Source organism: Epinephelus lanceolatus, chromosome 19, assembly GCF_041903045.1.
Source record: "Epinephelus lanceolatus isolate andai-2023 chromosome 19, ASM4190304v1, whole genome shotgun sequence".
Classification (NCBI taxonomy): domain Eukaryota; kingdom Metazoa; phylum Chordata; class Actinopteri; order Perciformes; family Serranidae; genus Epinephelus; species Epinephelus lanceolatus.
In genome coordinates, this window is record NC_135752.1 from 12441152 (window position 1) to 12464603 (window position 23452).

The window sequence follows — 23452 nt, forward strand, 5'->3', positions numbered from 1 at the left end:
AACATCAGCCATCCTAGGAAAACAAATTTCACCTCCAATACTATGTCACCTGACTTGCTTCTTTGCTCCCGTCATAATAACGACAGCTATTAGAGGTTGCTGTCTAACAACAAACATTATGATGATTATACAGTTACATGTGAGATTTTTCTGCTTATGGTGACATTTACTTACATAGTGGCCTATGTGCAAACTTGTCATGTAATTTCAAATCTAATAAATTTAGGAATTTACTGGACATAAATTAAACCGTTATCAGGTGTATTATTATTAATTTTCAGTGCTTGTCTAATGCTCCAGAATGAGTCATATTCCGATAGAGACCTGAGGCTAGAGTGAGTTTTAATTGAATTTTACTGATAAAACAAACTGAAATAGAGTGTGGAAAATGTCTCAAATATGTATTACAAATGTATAAAGTAAACATAATGCAGTTTACACATGTATACACACTAGCTGAAGAAGAAGAAAAAGTGATGCTGCATTGCCTGATTGCCTTTATCTGGATGCAACATAACTGCAGGTATTTACAACAAATGACCGCAAGGGGGCGACAAACTAACTCTAAACGATAATAGATCATTATTAATTATGACTTAGGAAGAATGTTTCAAAAACAATCGCTGTATAATTCACAATGTCAATAAACTGCTCTTTTAAAACAAGAAAGATTGCATATTTTTTTCACATTACGGTGAGAAAAAACACCTCATAATGCATCTTCTTTTTTTCATATGGTGTGTTGCCTACATTTTATTTTCACTGGGATAAATTAGGTTTAAATATAGTAATGTGGGACACCGTGTATAACTGCTATTCATGAAAACAAAAAATGAAATCTAATTATTACTAATAAGGCTAGATGTTAAATTATTTTTGGGTGTCTTTTAAATGTATAACAAGGCTTGTATGCACTTTATTGTAGAGCTCTGTTAACAAGGCTATGCTTTGTAACAAGCAGGTGGATCTTAATGGCTCTGCAGTCATGATATCATCCCATAGCGCTTTGGAAATTCCCTCCATCCAGTAAACAAATGAATCCCCGAATTGTTTTGTTGTATGAGCCAAGAGGGTCTTTATGAGGCTGAAATGACATCACATTAACAGGCATAAAGCCTCAGCTGAGGCGTAATTATTTCACACCCAATCATACGCAGACAATGGAATACTTTGGACAAAGACAATATGAATTATCTGCATGCAACATGATCATGAATTTCAGTTTTGTTGCATATGGCATCATATCATAGTGTTTATTGGGCATTTACTGCTCGGGAAAAGAGGCTCAAGGAGACTTTTAATAGTGGATTGTCACATTTTGTTGGAAGATGAGTATGAGCTCTATGGCTGTCTTTTATTGTTTGGAAATGTATTTCTGCACACTGAAATGCTTTTACCTCAGTGAAGTGTTGATCCAGCTCCACTGATAGTGTGACTCACTGCCTCATGGTGTGCAGTCTCCTCTGAGGCCACATGATGGTGCACGAGAGCAAGAAGCGTCCCACTTTACCCCAGGGCATCATTCACTGATGAGGAGGATAGTGTCGCTACACAATGATACCGGATTTTAGATGTCTCAGTATTCAAAATAAAAGCTTCACTTTTTGTTTTGAATTTTTAAAAGCACAGGTGAAATGTATTGTTTGTTTTAGTCCAATGTGGCAGCCATCTCTAATGTGGCAATGGACAGGTACTGTTGAAAGATACAAAATAGTTCTGGCACTGTGGTGCTCACAACTATTGCAGTATCATGTGAGGACATATGATACATTCAGGAATAACAAACAGTAGGTAGTATGTTCACTTCACTTGTATTTTCATGAGCTTTGAACTGTGACATGTACAATGATAGCACTTATTTCAAACATGTGTCTATTTATTAATCAAAGTATAAAAAGACATGAAACATGCAACATAAATTTGAACAAAACAAAACTTAAAATTAAAATATTCTTAAAGTAAAATACATCAGTAACATGTCACCTGATTTTGTAAATAAGCTCTGGCCAAAGTCATTCTTATTTCTGTCTTTGTGTTTAAACATGGAAAATTTGAAATATTGTACGGTTCCAACTTTGCCATATTTTGATTCTTAAATTGTCCTTTGCTAATTGAATAGGCCTATATTTGGGTTTGGGACTGTTGGTCGAACAAAACAAACTACCTGAAGACCTCACCTTAACTGCAATGGCCATTTTTATTATTACTATTTCTGACATTTTATTTACTAAACAGTTACTCCATTCAGTTGAGAGATGAACCAATAATGGGGAAAATAATGTCGCAGCCCTATTAGAAACCACAGCCTCTGCTTAAATTATGTACTCAAGGTACTATTCATGAACACACAATGTGTGCTACACTTCGACATCGCTACAGCAGTTTGAGAAAGAGCCTTGTGCTTGAAACCTCACAGTGCAAATAAAAAAGCCTTCAATGGGAGCTGAGACTTGGTGTGCAGTACATTTTTTTCCTTTTTTCACACTTTTTTATATTAATCCATTTAATATTTATCCCTTCCTTTCTTCCTTTTCCCCACAATTTACAGAAACACTACAGACAGGGGCATAGCACCAGCTTCTGTGTGCTATGCGTAGTTGTCCCTGTGGGCCTCCCACCCTTTCTCTCTCAATCAATATCTCTCTCCTGCATGCTTTGATTTTTGTTTTTTACAAAGTCAGTTTCTTTCTCTTTCTCTTTTTGTTTTCTTTCTTTTTTCCCTTATTTGGGGGAAAGACATTAAGAGGCACTCACTTGACTGCATTTAGAGATGAATATGGTTTCACAAAGTTCAGTCTGTCAACCAATTTATTCAGACAATTTTAATTTAGTTATGGCACTGAATATTTAGAGGAAAAAAACACTTGATGCTTTTCAGGGGCCCTCCTCCATTTGGGGCCCTTATTATATGTTCATATTTGTTGTCTCTGTTTTAAGCTATTGTGTCTCTTTATGTCTTTCTGTAGATTGTTTTTTTTAAACTGCGTGTAAGTGCACCGACAGCAACTTCATTCCTTCAATATGTACAGAAAGGCTACAACATCAAAGCTGTTATGCAAAAAGGGGTCAATCGTTTATTTTGAAAAGCTTGACCGGAAGTCTCCACTCTTACTGCGTCAGTCTTGACGCCGGTACCAAGTGGCCCACTGAGCCCAATCTGTAACAGAGTACAGGAGTATCGCCCCGGCGGACGGTTGCGGCAGCCTCTCGGCTCGGATATTTGTCATTTTGTGGATTTATTCCCGACAGATAAATTCCAGGATGCCTACAAATGTACAAGGTAATAAATTTAATCACAGAGGAATGCTTTGTCTATTTTCTCGGTCATATGTGTGCCGCTAGCTAAAGCTTTGAGTCTTTACAATAGAGCATCAGCAGGCCGACCCCGGCCACCGTCCAACATAAGCTCGTGTCGGTATTAACCTGCTTGCTATTAAATTAACGTGCTTTTCTCTTCTCAGGAGGGAAAGCCTTTGGACTGTTAAAGGAGCAGCAGAAGACAAAATTGGACGAAATAAACAAGGTACGCATGTTGGCTTTATTTGCCGTCAGCGTGACTAACGACACCCCAGGGGAATGTGAATGTAACGAGCACGCACACACTTGACTTGGCGTTGGCCTTGTTTGTGAACGTGCGGCCACACTGATGCGTTTCTGTGGATAATGAATCCCGCCCAAACGCCACACACACATGTATTTATCGGGGTTGCCCATAGCGATGCAGTTGATGAGTTTTATTGATTTCCCCTTGCAGTCTCGTGGCACTTGTTGAATGGCTGCATGCTGTCAAACACGAGTGTTTCCCTCCCGACCCGGTCACATCGATCTGTTTGGCCATGGCAAAACGCATTTGAAGCGTGTATTGTGGCCCCTCTGCCTGGTGTTTCGACGGGAAAACAGGTGCCTGAATGAGCTCTTTGTCTCACATCAGGCCTCGCCTGGGCAGATAACTCAGTAGTAGTTCCCTCAGATTAACTAGATGTCTGTATAATCTCTGTTTACCTCCTTTACGTTGGCTTGTCATGGCTCTCACATGAAAACCAGGTCGCGGCAAGAGGGCAGCCCGGAGCTCCTGTCACATCTCTGTGCACAGTGCTGAAAACACTCTGTTCCTCCATGGAGATTTATCTAGTTTTTGATATCCCTCATTTGTTCATTAGAGAAATGGCCCTTAATTCCTAAAGCGGCTAGAAATAACAGTTGGACAGTGATTAAATCCTGGATTTTTATACACTGACATCCATTACATTATAATAACTTGGGTGCATTTGCACAAGTGGATGCTGTGGGAATGAACTTTTAACCCCAGCAATGTTATTTATCTAGGGTGGGAATTCATCTATGAAAATCTTATCTTATAAACAAAGTACTAGTCAATGTTTTTTTAAGTAAAAATGCTCCAAATTCATGACATTTTAAAGGTCCAGTATGGAGGATTTAGGGAGATATATTAGAACAGGAATATAATACAATTACCCGATGATAAGAACTGTTGTGTTTTTGTTTCCTTAAAATGAGCCATTTATTTCTACACATGGAGGAGGTCCTGGTCTACGGAAATTGCCATGTTTCTACAGTAGCCAAAAACAAACAGTGGCTGTGGATGGGCCATTCGTATTTTTGTGTCGGCCACCATATGGGAGCCCCTTACAAGATGAAAGCGGCAGAAAAACACCAAATTTTTAATGTGAAACTGCTTAAATGGTCTTAAGTCTTTAAGACATTTCACCTCCCATCCAAGAAGCTTCTTCAGTTCTGAAGACGGGATGGGAGGTGAGCACTTAAGATTATCCTGACCTGGATGACTGAGAATCTTCACCAACATGCTTTATTCAGTGTTTTAATCATTTGGTCCCTTTTGGAGAGGAAGAGACTCCTGCAGGTAATTCGGCTTCTGTTTAAAAAAAAAAAATCCATGTCAATGCACACTGAAGGAATCCTAACGCGGAGAAGTTTTAGCTGGTTGGAATCTACAGTCCTCACTGCTAAATTCCCCTAAATCTTACACACTGTTCCTTTAAAAGGGAACACCATCTAAATTAAGAATTTCAACATGTTTCCATGGCCTAAGAAAGTCCAATCAGTATGTGAACATGAGATACTCTCTCTCTCTCACACAAACCCAGAAACCACAGAAGTAAGTCTCAAACTTGTGATATCATCAAGCATAAAATGTGGACCGTTGTGAACGTTGCCCTCTACCGCATTGCATTATAGCATATTTATGCTGGGGTAGTGCTTACGTACTGTAATATTTCACCAGAAATAGTATGCAGTCATGTACTATTGGTTTCATACTAAGGTTTCGGATAGGGCTGCGGTGACTATTTTAGTAGTCGACTAATCGGTTTGAGTCATTTTTCACAGAAAAGTACTATAAAAGTACCCCAAAATACTCTTATTGCAGCTTCTTACGGTCAGATATTGGCAGCTTTACACACTCTCCCATGACAGTGAACTAAAACCCTTTGGTGTGAGTACGAAACAAGACATTAGATGACATCATTTTGGGGTTTGGAAGAGACAGACTGACATTTTTCAACATTTTAACACATTTTTCGATAAAATGATTAGTCGACTAATCGAAGAAATAATTGACAGATTAGTCGACAATGAAAATAATTGTTAGTTGCAGCCCTAGTTTTGGACATGCTTAAAAATCTCACATACAGTTTTAGTGTACTAAAGAGCATTTCATTCATACACACAGCTAAAACATTTCCTCAGGGGTGCTCTCAGTAGCTCCTTTTACGCTGCCTCTTCAAGGCAGAAATTACACACTGTTATGCCGCCTTGCTATTTTTTAATAGAATATAGAATGGGAGACAGAATTGTCTTGCCTTAAGGTGGCATCGGAGGTAGTAACAGCAATGAAATGACTCCTGTATAAAAGGGACAGCAGGCAGGACAGGATCATAGGTGGCATGGGTTTGACGTTTCAACAACAGGTTATGCATGCAACCCACCGCAGGCAATTCAGAAAAAAAAAGCTGATAGCAGTTAGCAGCTAACTCAAGAAAGAAAAACATTGACAGAAAAGGTCCGCAAATTGGGAAAACAATGAGGTCCAGGAGGTTATGGTTATGGTTTATAAACCATTGCCAATGTTATACTGTATGTCACACTAGAGACTGATGCTGTTGTGTTGCATGTCACGCCCATCATGCATCTTTTGCCTCAGCGATACTGTCATGCAGTCTATAATCACACACTGGAGCAGCATGATGCTGCTGTTGTTTGGTTCTGTGTAAAAGTGCAAAGGAGACATAAATAAGGGACTTCGTAGTGGCACTATAGCACAATCTCTGTGTAAAAAGGGCTTGTGTCATTCTAACATCTTTCCCAATTCATTGTCTATGAAGTAGAGTTATAGCACTCTAGTTTTTGGGAAAGAGTTGCTCATGTTTTACTAAAATTTGTGGAATGTCTTAGATCATAGGAAAAAATGTATGAATTTTAAGCTGAAGATGTCAGCCAGGGCTCTGAGTAACTGTCATGATGTGACATATTATTGACTAAACAATGAATAAGAAATTGTCTGATAATGTCATAATGAACATACTTGTTAGTTGCAGCCCTAAAATACTCTGAAAATCTGAACCTTCTGCAAGAGGTGATACAGTTATCTCTGTTTCTCACCTCTTTATTGTGAAACATTCTTTGTCGTGATAACACTCGTATTTCTGGTGCTTTTTATACTTGCATACTTGCAAGATACGCTGTGACTGTGAGAGGACATTCCTAAGTGGGTGGGGGTTGCAGTAGTGATTCAGCACGGCTGAGTCAGCCGTCCACAATGATAAACATCCAGTTGTGGTGTTTATCCTCTTCACCCTTAATTGCAAGCCTGACAGACACATAGAGGTCAATGCAGAGAACAACCTCACTCTCTGTTTCTTGCTCTTTCTCTCTTCTCTCCGTGTCGATTGAAGCTGACTCCCACATGGCAGACTGCGTCATTATAATTTCATTAGAACAGCTCCCTTCAGGCTCTTTCCTTTAACACCCTTGCGAGGTGTTCCACTTAATAAACACAGTGATAAGTAATGACAATGCAGGGGCGGAACATCTTAAGAGTGTGAGTCATCACTCTCAAGTTGGAAGTTTTTGATGCTTTTGACAGAACACAATCAGATTAGTGTAGTTAATGCTCTAATTTGTGCGTGGGCTTCTGTCCTCTTTGATGTCTGTTGTGTAACGCTGCTGGAACTTTCTCAGCAAAGTTTCAAAATCGGCTCCAAACTGATGTAATTGGTTTCAGTTTTTCTCTGATCACCTTCAGTTTGTTTATCACTTTCTCTCCTTCTTAGGAATACCTGGAAGACCAGAAATACAGGGATGAAGAGGACCTGCCTGAGAAACTGGAGGGTCTCAAAAGTAAGCAAACCAGTCCTCCCCTCAGTAGTTTCAGTATCTGCAAGTATTCAGCTGTCTTTCTGAGGGTGTGTTCCTTTTTTCCTGGCTTTTGTCTGAGCCTCGGTATTTGTTTATTTGTTGGCAGTCTCCACACACACATGGGTCTTTAGCATTTTGTTTTTCTCTGTGGGAAAGACAGACTGCGGATATTTTCTAAGAGGTTTGCGAGGCCAAGTCCTCAGTGGCCTTGGAGGAATGTGCTGGGGCGTTCCTCTGCTTGTTGTTACAATATTCCGAACTTTGCTGGGTAAACTCATAGCTCCTGAGAATAGAAAAAATCACTGTTACTGGGAGAAAATCAAGGGAACAAAATTGCACGATTTGCCAAAGATCTCCTCCCTATTGCTCAAATATCACGTGTGTTCAGAGTGCATGTAGTGTACTCTTGAGTCTTTTTTTCCCTGTGATTTCCCATGCAGAATAACATAAGGATGATTGTGGGAATAGAGGGCATATGTCTTGAAATGAGAAACATGCTCCAGTGTCCTAGTTACAATCTATGCTCGCTGGAGGAAATGGAGCAGTAATATATAAACAGAAAGGGGACCTGACACCCAGGTCCTGAGAGGATCATCGTTCCCCTTCTGTTACTGTCCCAGTGACGCTGAGATCCACACACGGTGCTTTTATCCACCCACCAAATCACATCATGACCAAAAAAAAAAAGTCATAAACATGCCCTACTTTAACATGACTTGCTTGTTTTGAATTAGTCATTTTGATTAGCTATTATATGAGCAATTCTTGTCAACGTGTTTCTCACAAAATCAACCATCAAAAAAGAATGATTTAAAGACTGATTTTATATAACTTTGTAAACTATCACAGTAATACAATAATTTTACTGAGACAAGTGTTTCCTGCAGCTTCTTACCGTGGAGGAGCCCCACCTCACCTGAAATATGGAGAACAGTTAAATTTTTATGAAAGATAATATTAGGCTCATTGAAGCTGGATTCAGGCAATATTAGTACAACTCAACAAACTGGAAATCACACTAACTAAATATCCTAAAAAAGCTCTTATTTTTTTGAGTTTTGTATTTGTAGTGGTTTACTAACAGGTGAAATAAGATGCAAACAAATAGTATATCTCATGTCAAAATCAAAATTTAAAAATATAAATGTATACTTTAATCTTGACAAATTCAATTTTTTTTTGGGGGGGGGGGGTGATTTTATTTGATTTATTTATTTTGAACATTTAAAAAAAATAATAAAATAAAACTGAATATATTGTAGAAAAACCTGAGAACCAGTATTACCCTGTGTATACAACAAATACCAAAATGAGAATACCACTAACCGTCTCACCCTGAGTGTGCTTTACATTCCCTCTAATCATTCCCGTACTTTGTGAAGATACTGTCTTTGCACCAGTTGTTTAACCATCTGATATCTTTACTTTGTTCTATTTCTTCACCTAGTACGCTGCTGGAATTGATGTATGTAATTTTGAAACTGTGGGCGATTGGTGGCTTTGTAGCCATGTTGCCTTCAGGAGGATATTTACTGATATTGTCTAATGTCTCATACTCAGGCCACTTAATTGAATTTAATTGAAACTGTATCGTGGCAGACTTTTGATATCAGTAAATATTGTACAGTTGTCCAAAGAATCAATACAATACTGTATTGTGAAGAAAGTAGTGATTTACACCCCTACCATGCATACTCCCATTAATTTGTCCTAACATGTTTATCACATCAAAATATGGCTGGAGATGCTTGTGCCATTTTGCTTCTTTGTGTATATCCAGGTTATTAATTTAAAGTTTCCTACTGGTGGCAGACTTGTTGGACTTTGCAAACATAGCCTCCCTCTTTCATTCCTTCAGCCACTTTCTCAAACAGGTCAGCACTGCAGTATTTGCACTTATCCAAAAACCTGTTCATATCTAAGTCTTACATTGTTTGCATATTCCCACATCTTAAAGAGAAAATGCTTCAAATAGGTTTGGGGCACAGAAATCAAGTTGTTATTAGGATGAATACAAGTCTGCACTGAAGCTTTTATCTGTCCGTAGGGTCAGGGTCTGTTAAAAGGGTGAGGAAATTCTTTATCTGTTGGCCAAAGGGCAGTCATTATCTGTTCCACTGTTTTATCAGTAAGGTTTGTTTTCACAGTGGAAAGGTTCCTTCAAATGATAGCTGCCAAAAGCTTGTAGTCAAAGTCACTACCAAACAATTCAAATTAAACTGAGCTTAAATCACAAACCTCTCTGTGAGTGACCAAAAAAACAGTTAAGTTAAGGAAGAAAATGGCTGGTTATTTGATGGCACTGTTACTGTGTCACATCCGTTACTAAAGGAATGTAGGTCAGGAGGATACACTGAAGACGAGTTTTGTTCAGTAGAGCCATTTTTTGTGGCTGCAGATGATCAACAGGCTGCTCTACGACAAGTGTCCCACTCAAGAACTGCTCTGTGTGTGTGTATGTGTGTGTGTGTGTGTGTGTGTGTGTGGAGGCCCCCTCCTCAGAGTTTATGAACAGGGTTAGCATTGTCCCCTTCCTTTTCCCCCGGGTTCACACAGTTAACACAGTCCTCTCTCTCAACCCCCCCAGCACACTCCCACACAGAGCTTCCAGTGTGAGACAGAAATAGCAGAGTGTAATCTGACTAAAGGGGTCTTCAGAACAAAAGAGAATGGTGAAATTTAGAAAGAAGCGGGAAAAGTCTGCTTTTTTTTCATAGCAGCAGCCTCTTCAGTAGGATGTTCATAATGAGCTTTTATATGTGAACGACAATGCAGGCGTTAATATTTACCAGGACTGCCCAAAGGTTGAATCAGAATTTGAATCATCAGTTTAGACCCTAAAAGTCATTGAATATTCTTACATTTGAATTTGTGAGGTCTTAATTGCCAAAAAACATTTTTATCTAATGTCCATTATCCATGTTTTTTTGTCAAAATGAATCAAGCTCTTCTGCGTGATAGTTCACATTTCTGATGTTACAAACCTTGAAACCACTGAACCTAATTCTGTCTTTTTACTTTATACTTGCACTTACCTTTTGGCAAAATGTAGATTAACCTAGCTCAATCTGATTACCATATTCCTACATAATACTTACCTCTGAATGGAACCTTATTCATACCTTTATAATTACTAGGGCTGTACCCAAATATTCGGATATTCGAATATTCGTTTCTATGGGTAGGTATTCGTTATGAAAATTTGGTATTCGATATTGGGTTTTTTATTTACTTCTTTTTTATTTTTTTTTATTTTTACATATTTTTTGGTGCTAAATGTAGTCTTTTTGTTGTTGGTAAATGTAGGTTATCAATAAAAATCAAAACTTTTAAATTGCATTATTAAAAATGTGAAAATATAGTATAGCCTACCAACGGAGCTTGTGCGCAAGGCACGCTTGAGCGCATCCGTCTGAGGCTGTGGATCAATGCCAAGTTTTACCACTTTATCACTATTCCCTCTAACTTGTAGCTGTTTTTTCGTGATCTTTTGAATTTAATATGAATTATGGAACCGTTTTTGTCAACGTTTGTTTCCCCCATTTAGTACAATAAATTATTGTTTAAAGTTTCAGCAAGTTTCATTTGGAGTGCGTGACACAAGTGTGTTTTGAAAACAGCCGCGGACTGTCACCTGCTCAACACATCAGTACCTTTGGATGCCATAATAGCTAATAATGTCAAAATATCATTTACAGACCGATTTAACAGACGATCACTGCTGCCCGACCCGCAGCAGGTCCATTTGCGGGTCCCGTGGGTTACGGGTCAACCCGCGCATCACTACTCAGCTCAGTCTATAAAGGCTGTACACAAGGCTATAGACATTATATTCTATTCAGGCTGGCAGAACCAGCAGCGCATCGGCTCTACAGTGCACGGCACTGCTGATTAACCATTTTATTGCAGCACAGAGTGTCTGCCAGCAACTAATTACTTGCAGAGGCTTCCTACAACTTGTTTCAACGGTTCCGATTTAATCAGAAGACAAATTAAACAGGATGACTAGCCAATGTGAAAATCAAAAGAAAGCATAGAATAATGTACTGAAGGAGACTGTTGTGCCATCACATTTTTTTGTGGTTTGAATGCAAAGATCCGGTCACTGCTGTGCAAAACTCCGCAATACAATTAGGTCCGAAAAAACCCCGGAGTCCGCCGCCGCCACCCCCCCTAATCCCCCGGGAACGAATATTCGAATAGTTGTTATAAATTCTGCCGAAGGTCCAAATGTTAAAAAATGGTATTCGGGACAGCCCTAATAATTACCCGCGATTCTTGAAGAGGAAAAAGATGATTTGTCCAAAAAACAGTGTTAAATTTGGTTTAAAATAATTTTAAAGAGGTCTTACAAAGCATTAAATTTAAGGGTCTGATAACTGCAGTCAAACTATTTGTCAAATAGTATCTATGGATAAGAATATGAATGGACCACAAACACATGACAAAGTAATACACCAGAGTCGTCCTCTAAAAGGAAAATAGGATTTTTAATTGGGTTGGAGTTTAATAGTTGAACATTATATCAAATCCACTTACGGAGTCAAAAGCTTTTCATAATGCTCTTGTTGAAGCTTTTTAGGTTTAGCCTTCAAAAATTTAAAGTACGGTTATAGAATAACTCAAGTCTTCTGTGATAAATAACATTTGTGGTTAAAGGAATGGTTTGATATTCAGGAAATACACCCATTCAGTTTCTTTCAAAGAGTTAGATGAGAAGATCTCATACACTATTGTATCTGTGGGTTATTTTTTTAACCATCAGACACAACCAGTCTTGCTGTTGCCCCCAGGAAGTGTTCCTGGCTTTGAGGCCAATTTTCATAGTGGCCCAACAGTGGTTTTGCAATTTCAGGGGTCCGTCATATCGTACCATTTGGCCCAAAAAGACTTTTTCCTATGGCCTTACATTGGGAAAGAAACGTCTATAAATCAGTGGATACATTTTTGTGAGCGTCACAACCCCTACGAAACAACTCCTTCCACTATCATTATTTAATCCATTTGATTCAATAACATTTAGAAAGTCTAAAAGAGCCGCAAGATTAAATAATTTAATCCGCATTCAAGTTAGCGGAGCACCAAACCAGAAGTCAGCCACTTGGCCGCACTCAGCCGTGCTCAGCAGCCATAAGTCTCTAGTGTACCTGCTCTACAGGCCCAATGATGCGGAAGCAGCGCTGATCGTCCGGGTAATTTCATACTGCGGTCACAGAGCGATTTTGGCTTCATGCGCCACTAAGCATCTTTCATAGAACTGAATGGAGCCCCGTCGCCATTGCTGTATCCAGGTGTCTTAATACATCCATGGTTGCCCCCTGCTTCTAGTCTTTATGTCAAGCTAAGCTAACTGTCTCCTGGCTCCAGCCTAATACTTAACAAGCAGATATCAGAGTGGTATTGATCCTCTCATCTAATTCTCAGTAAGAAAGAGAATAAGCATATTTTTCCAAATTGTCAAACTATTCCTTTAACTTGAATGACTGCATGTACATTGCTCTTTGTTAATAAAAAGGGACTCTGTTTTGGGAAGTCCAGTGTTTGTGAAAATGTCTTGAGTTTGGTATGCAAAAGGTATGATACAGCTTCAATAACTATGTAGCTAAATAGATAGTAGACGTTATATGTTCAGCCAGTATCAGTGGTTTGTCTGCATGTTTTGAGGCTAGAAGGACCAGATTTATTTTAGTGAGTGACTGTGAGGAAAAACTCTATCTGAGCCTCACAGCGTTCAGCCCAGTCCTCTTTGTTTTCTTTCCTGATTGCTGAGTTTGAACTTTAAGTTCTCTTTTAACTTCCTGACCCCCTCGCTCTAATCCGTCTTGCACGTCAAGCCCACTCAGCTGCCCTTTCCTCGCCTGCTTTCCACTGACAGACACGTTTAACACACACACAAAAGCACACCTGTCATTATCAGCTGTTTTTGTCTGTGCTTCTGCCAGGTCAGCTGTCAGCAGAGTGTAAGACGGTGAGCTCACCAGACGTGTGTTAACAGTTTTGCTGACATGTAAGATGCCAGCTGGGGATGGGAGTTTGTTAAAATATTTACGTGATGTGGTGTGTGAGCTAGGACATTCATGACTGCTGCATTTTAGTGGTCATCGACCACTCCCAAAAAGAAGTCAACTAGTTGATAAATCACAGGAGATGTATCATATTTTTCCCCACAGCGCCCCCAGCTGCGTATCTGCTGTAGATGCATTGCACCTGCTTTATTAATGCACCATGCTAAAACCACAGATGAACAATTTGTCTACAACGATGCACAGTGTTGACTCATGGTTTTGATAGTCAACTATTGTGTGTAACCCTAGTGTGAGCTGTTATTAATGATCTCTCATGTGTGTTTGTTTTGCAGATAAGTACGCAGAGTTTGACCTGAATGACCAAGGAGAGATTGGTGAGTAATAGTCGCACTAACACACCAACTGCACCCCGGATAACAACTGTGAGCTGACCCATGTACAGTGTCGACATGAGGGAGCAGTAATTAATACTGCGTGTATTGTCTGACCAGTGTGAGCGCAGGGCTCGAACGGGCTCATGTGTCATGTTTGTGTCCTGTATGTAAAGTGAGACCATACTGTACACCAGTGTGGAAGGTCTTTAGTTCTTGAGCAGATGTGAGGCGAACTGTGGTGTGAGAGTCAGACAGCAGATCTGGTGTCTGTCTGCAGGTCCTGAAAGAAGCTGCTAATTGTCCTTTATGTCAGCTTGTTTGTTTTTTTGTCCACGTCAGTAGATTTAAAAAACAGATGGCAATGTCAGTTGCTTGTTCCACCACTATGGTCTTGGCATGCCATAAACACACATGCTAATATGTGAACATGTGCTGTGTTTTAAATCAAATACTTCCATTACTACACTTAGATATAGTACACTGCGTACATTATGCAATTACTTGTGTAGTGCGCAAATTTTGACAGGGCAGTGTTGTCCTAAATCAAAGATGGCTGTTGTGCACTTACTGGAAATGACAGTCACAAGATTTGACACCTTTTCTTCGTCTGCTCGGTAAATTGCAACCAAACATGCAAAAACACCAAATATAACTTACATCCAGGGTGTAAAATTAACTTTTTACCTCATCTGCCATTGGCTAGTGACCTCCAAAAATTTACCAGCCAAACATATTTTTCACCAGCCAAATAAAAAAATCGTGCCTTGTTTGACTAAAAATAATTACCTTACGGTTTTAGTATGAAAATCCAACTTTAGGAAAATCCAACCCTGTCCTCTGTGTTTCTTTGGCGTGCTTGTGGCAAAGGCTGCAGCTCATCATGTTGGTGTGGGGGTTGTAGGTCAGCCATGACCGCGGCTGGCCAGCCTCGTCTAGTTTCCATTTTTCAATAAAATGCCATGCGACATTTGTACTCCGTTTAACTGTCTGTTCTTCTTGTCCAAGTCCAACATGTTCATCTTCGTTTTTCCTCTTTTCTGGCGGAGGCTTCACGGCAGGAATGTGTCGCCACATCTTGCTCCAGTTGCTGACGTCATGCATTCCCGGCACACGTACAATAAGCTGCAAGGGTCAAAATAGTCTGACACAGCTGGCAGAAATGGTCGAAGCACATAAAAATCCCACATGCAATTCAAAATTTTCCATTGGGTGTGTGTCTTTGTTTTACACGCCAAACTCATTTTTTACCCGCCACTGGCGCTTGGCGGGTGTTAATTTTACGCCCTGCTTACATCACAACACATGTAACATCAATGCCTGATGATAAAATGTGTCGTTGTTAGCTAGCTAAGAAGCTAACGTTAGCATTTGCATTACCGATCGTGGTACCAAATTATTGCAGAATCAACCCAATAAGCAAACTGATGGCTTCTATGAGACAACAGTACAGTGGTAGTTAAAAATACATGTTTAACTCTAAGATATTTTTTTAGGGCATTTTTTGCCTTTAATTGACATGACAGTGAAGCATGAAGGGGGGAGAGAGAGAGGGAGATACATGCAGCAAAGGGCCACAGGCTGGACTCGAACCCGGGCCGCCGCGGCAACAGCCTTGTACATGGGGCGCCTGCTCTACCACTAAGCTACCGACACCCCATACATGTTTAACTCAACTTACATTTATACAATGCTCCATGTTTTTGGTCGCGCCCCTTCTGCTACGTAGGTAACATGGCAGCCATTGAGGGTGAGAAGTGTCCAACGTTCTACGCTCAACTTTGTGTTTTTTACCAGTGCCCCATCTGGGTACTCATAGTGTGCTGCATTTTGCCAAACTTCTCAGTGTGAACACACTTAAGCAATCAAAATAGCCAGTATCAGTACAGAAGTATCAGTTAGAGAGACAGCAATAAAGACACTATACTTGCCAAAGATCAGCATGCTGGTATTGTCATTGCGAGCATGTTAGCATCATGTCATTAGTATTTAGCTTAAAGCAACACTATGCCTAAGTATAGCCTCACAGATCTGCTAGTGTAACTGTAGAGTCCTATTTTGCTAGCTATATTTCCTAATTATACAAAGGTCTACATTGAAGGATGTTGGAAACTCCATCATTTGAAATTAAGTTAATTAGGATAGGATAGGAGAATAGAAGCAAGGTGGACAATATTCTTTTTTTTTTTTTTTTTTTTATTAGCAGTTATCAAATAACAAATACAAATTGGTACTGCACATGTGCAACTGTCAAAGAGATGAGAAGGAAGCAAGATGTCTCACTCTTTAGCTATCTCCATCATGATCTCCAAATATAAACAATGGCCCTCATTTATGAAACACACCTATGACAGAAAACTGGGCACACAGTCAGTTTAATGCAAAGCTCAGCATTTATCAGTGTGGATGTAAGCAGAGGCCACAATCAACTCTCATGTCAGGTCTCAACTCATGTATACAAGTTTGAGTCAGCATGCATTATAAATCTGGCTGAGTTGGAGAATTTGGATTAGACCATATTCTGACTGGCATCTATTTATTTGCAGCCACATATTAATCACTTAAAATGTATAGCTGCCACGTGGACAAGTGCTCTATATCACAGCTAGAATCTGCCTGGCTCCACTCTGACTGAAGGCTGGACATCAGTGGTGATTTTATGAATCACACACAAACCCTATCATAAGATGATTTCTGCACAAGGATCTGCGCTATCTTGATAAATGAGGACAATTGTGTTTGAATCTTTTTTACCACTTGCCTGATCAGGCAAGTGAGTTGCTAGATTTACTAGCCCAACATGGCAAATATTTTACTTGCCCCAGGCAATCTGGAAATTCTTATTGTTAAACCCTGAATATTTTCTAGCAATTTAGTTGTGATGAAGCAAAAGCACCTGAGATACTGTGACTTTCAGTCCCTAGTATGGGTGAAGCTCCGAACAAACCAGATCCTGGCTTTCTCATAATGTAACTCAGATCATCTTACATAAGTATCTATTTGCCTCTAAAATGCTCCAATCTTGCAAACCCCACACCATATGTAACAAAGGCTTTCTGTTAAAACGTATAGGTCCCAAACTGACATAACTCATCAGGGTTGTCTTTTCAGACTTTGTAAAACTCCCTCCAGTGCAACATAAGACATTATACAGCTGTTTTAACAGGCTCAGTAGTGGTGCTTGTCATGAGTAACCTGAATATGTGTTTAACTGTTGGAGTGACCCTTAACTTGCTTCTTCCAGTTGCTTAAATACTTATTTTTGTGAGAAATACTCACAAATACACTCTGACAAATGCATAAAAATAATCCATATTCTCTCTCTTAAGCATGAATCTAATTGTCAAATGTACTTTCTCTCAGATTTGATGGGTCTGAAGCGGATGATGGAGAAGCTTGGGGTGCCCAAGACCCATTTGGAGTTGAAAAAGATGATTGTCGAGGTGACGGGCGGCAGCAGCAGCAACACTATCAACTACAGGGACTTTGTCAAGATGATGCTGGGCAAGCGTTCAGCTGTGCTCAAACTGTAAGTAAACCTCTGTGCGTGTGTGTGTGTGTGACAAGACCCTTCACCTGTTTTTACAGTTAGCTGTGTCTATGAATCACCTGCTGGCTCATGGCGTGTGTGCTCCCATGTCTGAGAGGGAGGATATGAATCGTATGCTGTGTCAGCCAATTGTTTCATCCATCAGGTTCTGGGATGACTAGCAATGATGTCATTACCCACATGCTGCATTAGTCGTTAATCTCCATGGCACCAAAACCTATCTATGAAGCCTATCCATAGGCAACCCATCCTTATCCTGAGCTGGGATCATGTGCTTAGGTAACTGATTATAGGCTGATTAACCACGGACAGTCACGTGGGACCGACTTAAACACAGAAACTGTTTCTGTCAACAAAATTCATCTTTTTTCAATAGAAATTATTTCCCCTTAAATGGGCAATTTTTGGATAAGGTGGCATATTTCCTGCTGTTTTGAAAGGGGTTAGTGTCGGCAGTGTAAGCCCCTTAAAGCAGCCTTGCAGTGGGTCAGACTGCAGGAGAAAGAGTGTATTGGCTGCTGCATGTCAGCTCTGCTGGACTAAGCTGGCTGGACCCTTCAGTAGACAAATCCTCATAATCCCAAAAACACCAAGCAGAGAAAACGCATAACTTTTCCTCCTTTGCCCTCAACCATTTTTCAAAAGTGTATCCCATAATCCCCCAGCCGCTGTTTATAAATACCTCATTCAACCCGACCTCACTTGTCCTCACGGTGGCATTCTAGTAAGATATTCTTAATACTCCAGAAAAATCTGACATTAGTAATTAAATTCACCAGGAGAATGGTATGTTTGAAAAGATCATTAGCTTTTGCTGGCCACTAACATTTTGTAGCACATGTAATATGTATGTACATATTTCTTGTTATGATTATAGAAGGAAACACTGGTCACAGGATGGAGGTTTATCTACCTACACAGAGAATCGTGCCCTTTCCAACTGCAGCTCCCCACTCTCTGATAACTCCAAAGGTCTACAACGCCTCTCTTATGTGCCACTGTTTTTGTCTCTCGAGAGAGGAGAGGGGAGGGAGAGGTTGGGGGTACAATGAGCTCCAGAATAGTGTTATTCAAAGCATTTGGCATGACAACAATTGATGTAGTTACAATTAGAGGAAAATGATTGAGGTCAGGCTCCACGCATCGGGCCCAGTTTGTGCAGTACACAAGTGCGCAAGGATGCACAGTCAGTCTCATTTGTTTAAACAAGATTTTGAATGGCAGATGGGCCGAACAGATTTCATACAGATTTTATACTAGTGATTGGTTAACAAGTAGCAACAGCTATGAGGGATCTTGACTGCAAAGCTGTTGTTTTTACAGTTTACACAGAACTAAATTCCACTTTTTACATGAAATTAAGATAATCACAGGAGTCCTACCTACTCACTTAATATCACTGTGCAAACGTGTATGTTTCCATCTTTGTACAGATTAAATGGGTATATATTGTGTGTTGCACTGTACAGTCTATGGTTTGTACACATTAACAAGATTAAGTCCGCTAGTCACTTTATCTATTAAGCTCTTCTGTCAATATAGAGCAGATTAGCCTAACATGGCAATATGCTGAAATCATCCTTAAATATTATTCATTTTAATGGAGGCAGTCACAACAAGTTAGTCCTGACTGTGCAGTGAAAAATTTATTTACAAAACAGGCCATTTGACTTGTTATTGGATATTTCATTTAATCAGTAGTAGATGACTGATGACTGTAAAGGCCCCCACACACCACACAAACCAACATCAGACAACTAGTGGCGACAAAGGCTGTTGCTACATCTCACATTGCCTGTGTCTCAGCCAACCAGCATTTACATTCTGCACCCGCGTGAGAGGAAATAACTAATCTGTATTCGTCATTAAACAACGGAAACCAGAGGACCAACAGGACAGGTTTTAGACATTAGTTAGCCAGTTAGCACATTAACAACACAACCACCACAATGTTTTATTGTATTTACCGAGTGCTAGTGAACAGTAACAAGTCAACACCATTTCTGCTAAAGAGTTCAATGGTTAAAAAATGGTCCTACCTAATATAACAAGTCTGTTTTATTTGTTTTATTTGATACTGGTCTTCAGTTTTATTCCAAAAGTCATAAAAAGTCTTAATTCTAACTTGCTTTGAGTTGAAGGAACCCTTTCATACAATATATGGACGTGAGCTCAATCATTTTTGCTGACCTACATAAGTGGATAACGTCATTTTCGTGAAAATGCCTAATTCCTGCAGCTGTGAGCAGCAGATATCAGAAGTGTTAAGAAACAGGGGAATGTGAGCGGTTGCCAGAGAGATGTGCCACAGTTTGAGTTGCCGAGTGCCGGTTTCATCGCCAGGATCATTGCTCCTTATGAGCTTAGCGGAGCTTTGCAGAGTTTTCCAAAAAAGGAAATTAAAGACAGGCATTCGCTCTGAATAGCTCCTGTCAGATCGTTCACTCTACTGTTTACAGTCTAAACCACTATTCCCCTAACTCCCCTTTGTGGTCTCCCTTCATTCCTTTCCTTTCACTTACCGCTCAACTGTAGCTCATACCCTGACTTTAAGTGTTGCTCTCTGTATCCCGCGGGATCCGATTATCCCTTCTCACTTACACATCCTGCTTGTGGTGTTTATACTTTTCTTGTTTACTATCTTTTACTGCCGCCTGTCTTCCTAATTTACATTTTAACACACTGCTATTTAATGCTCTCTCCACAGAGTCTTGATCTTTGAGGACAAAGCCAATGGCTCTCCCTGCAAGCCAGAAGGACCCCCTCCAAAGCGGGACATTGCAAGCCTGCCTTAACTCTAGGTGTCAGCCTCCAGACTGCTTGTGAAGCAGAGGGACCATCGGCGGTTGCGTGAAATCGAGTCGTTCTCTTAACATGTGGAGTGTTGTATTAGTGTGGGACCAGTGATCGAGGATGTGATTTTGTGATATACGGTGTATGCAAGGTGTTTGTCATTTGGAAGACTGAACCCCACAACTCACTAAATGATGTTTGACTGTGAATATTCTTATTCATCTTTTATCCTTTTAATTGAAATGTAGCATTGGTAGTTGTACACGTAACCTCCTTGATAAATTCAATTTTGTAGTAAGTGTTTCATGGTTATATTTTAAGGGAAAACTCCAAATTCTCCAGAGGTTGTTTTTCCTTGTTTAATTTTTGGGACGCGTTCATTTTTATCATTCTAAGAGTAGGATGCTTTTGGAGAAGCACAAGGAAAAGAAGCATTTTTTTCCAACACATTTTTGCACTGTCCTCAGTGGTCTTGGATGGATTCCTGCCAGGCTAATCTTGGTCCACGTCTCACTTTAGATCAGGTGCCAGAGATTAGAGGCCCGGCCCATTTCCTCTGGGTCAAAGTCATCAGCCCTCAAAGCCAAAATACTGATCTGGAATCAGTAACTAGGTTATCATGGCCACCTCATAATCGGAAAAGCATTTTTTTTTGTAGATGACTGTACTGCTATGCGTTTTAATATTCCTCTCTCAGCTAGTGCGAGTGAATAAGAGAATATGTTGACGACAGGCTTGAAGACAGGCTTGAAGAACAGCAAATCTGACTCCATTTTTAGATCTGTAAGGTTAAGCACATGTTAATTTTGGAAGGAGTGTGATTTACAGGCACACAAGCGTAACAGATGTACATAATATACTCACACACAGTACAATCATATTCTTTCCAAGTGCCTTAACATGCAGATACTGTAGAGCTTAAACACACAGATTGAAAAAGGAGGGAGTGCACACAGGTGTTCAGTTCGAGCAGTCCGCTTAGCTTACTAATTCCACAAACCGTGAAATAAATTTATTTGGTGAGATAGTTTTGATGATGTTTGTTGAATTGTATTGATATGGTGTTTCCACAACATTCTGAGTGAGTGATGTTCACAAGGTGGATTTTTTAAAATGTAGTTGTTTCCCTTTTCTTACTATTATTTGTCGATGTCCCAGCAACCTGCTTGTGGGATGATTTGACTGATTAGGTTACCCTGTACTTGTCTTGCAATGCATACATGTGTTACCAGTTTGTCTTTGATTCTCAATCTTTTTTCATCAGCTAATCATCCCTCTCTGTTGAACTGGGTTCATTGTCCTGTGAATTCTGTAATTTGTGCCTCAGTGTTCCCATAACTCACGCTACTTACTGTGAATTTGGTACTTGTAGTATTTTTAACCCACTTAACATGTTTGAAACTATAATGTTATTTTGTTTTCAGTCTCATAGGTGTACTACATCTTTTAATGTTGTTAAGATGCACATTGTTTGCAGACACCAAAGGAATTAAAATTCTTCTTACACTGGCCTGTTAAGTTTTTAATGTTTATTGCTGTCATTGAGATCTCCATTAAACTCTTGACTAATTTTGAGTTTGGGTGAAAAAATGACACGTTTAATAGGTATAGAGTAGTGTTAAATTGTGGTTGAATATTTTTTTATTTCACTAGTAAATGCCAGTGTTTGTTCAGAACACATTACACTATTATGTTAATAGCAGGAGATGACATACTACATTGAGAGGGAGATTAAGTCATAGATGCAGTAATGCTATTTAAAGAGTAACTGTGTTTTGTTTTTTTTTCAACCTGGACCCTGTTTTCCCATGTTTTTGTGTTTAAATGACTAATGAGAGGAACGGTTTATAAAATTGATTCAGTATGAGCAAGACCCTGACTGCAGCAAAACTGGCTGCAATGCCATCACTTGGGGCAATTGGGCACTGTCAATTTACGCTCATAAAAAGTGGTTATTTTTGCCACTGACAGGATCAGATTATTATTCTACATGTCTGACAACATTATGGAAAGGATACCTACAGAGACAGACCCTTTTGTCAGAGAGTAAACTCCTTTTGTTTAACCAGAAACGGCCCTGAAATCCAGATCGCCGAACACACCAGACTCTATTTAAATAAACAGTGATTTTAGCGTGTATAGAGCCAGCATATTTTCACATCTAACGGGTGAATTAAGGGTTTATTTCAGCTAAACCTGAGTTGATGATTCTTGGAACAGTGGAAAGATGAACCAAGAAGGTTTTTGTGAGTTTAATTCTTTTCATGTTGACTTTGAATGAAGTGTGTTTTGCAACAATAGAATCGCAGTTTATTTAAATGGAGTCTGGTAGGGTTGTCAATAGCAATTTCTGAGCTATTTCTGGTGAAGCAAAAAGGATTTTACTGCAGGCTGCTGCAGTATTGCTCATGACTGGACCAATCTCAAAAATTCTTGTCTCCATTATTCATTTAGACACAAAAACACTGGAAAATTGGGTCCAGGTTGAAAAATACCAAAGTTACCCTGTAACGTTAAGTCAGTGGCCTTGGCTTACACAGAACACCATAGTTAGAAAGATTGGCAGTCTATCAAGAGAGGGGGAGTTTTTCATCATACAAAAATCCATTTGTTATAAGAGATAACATTCCAACACATCCTTAGCTATTAGCGCTGATAAATGCAAAGGTAAAACCTATGAATTATCAGTTTAGCAAATGAGAAAATCTCAGTCTCAGTTTTGCATGATCATCTCCCAGTTCACTCACAGGCAGAGATAAATAGTGTGTGAATCCTTGGCTGTGACAACATGTTGGATGTTGTAATAATGCTTTCGTTCTATATTTTCTCATTAACTCTTCATGTCTCTTAATGTACACACAGTTGTATGCATACATACTCTTGAGCAATAAAATGTTTTCATGAAAAAAGTCAATAGCTGCCAGTGCAAACAGTTTGTTGTTTGGTGTTGTTTCATTGGCTTTAAAGGTCATTCTAGATAACATGTCAGTGGGAGAGCAGGTGCTCAGGTGTGGAATAGTGTAAGCAATACCTTAACAAGCATGCTAACAGGCAGATCCAGTAGGATTATAATAAGCACCTCTGTAATTAAAATGATAATCACCGTTGCATGTAGTAAACTGCCAGGAGCTTATGTGGGCATAGTGGAAGAAATAATAGAGTTGGACTGCTGGGATGCTCATGTAAGAAAAAATTATGCATCCAGCCAGTGATTATGATACTGACCCCAGGGTACATGTAAGGTCTTATTACAGTAAAGGCCTGAAGAGCAAAACCTTATTCTTTTAGTACTAGTTTATTTATTTATTTATTTATTG

General features: G+C 39.5%; 1 protein-coding gene across 1 annotated transcript; it reads left to right on the forward strand.

The window, feature by feature from the left end:
• Positions 1-3123: 3123 nt before the first annotated feature.
• Positions 3124-23049, forward strand: aif1l (allograft inflammatory factor 1-like). Its single transcript, XM_033647193.2, has 6 exons — positions 3124-3280; positions 3462-3523; positions 7311-7377; positions 13754-13795; positions 17156-17321; positions 20050-23049. The coding sequence occupies exons 1-6, from the start codon at positions 3262-3264 to the stop codon at positions 20135-20137; spliced, it is 444 nt and encodes a 147-aa protein (XP_033503084.1). The 5' UTR covers positions 3124-3261; the 3' UTR covers positions 20138-23049.
• Positions 23050-23452: the final 403 nt, after the last annotated feature.

Coding starts and splice junctions, on each gene's coding strand:
- aif1l (XM_033647193.2), top strand. Junction 7,378..13,753: donor GAAACTGGAGGGTCTCAAAA/GTAAGCAAACCA, acceptor TTTGTTTTGCAG/ATAAGTACGCAGAGTTTGAC. Junction 13,796..17,155: donor GAATGACCAAGGAGAGATTG/GTGAGTAATAGT, acceptor ACTTTCTCTCAG/ATTTGATGGGTCTGAAGCGG.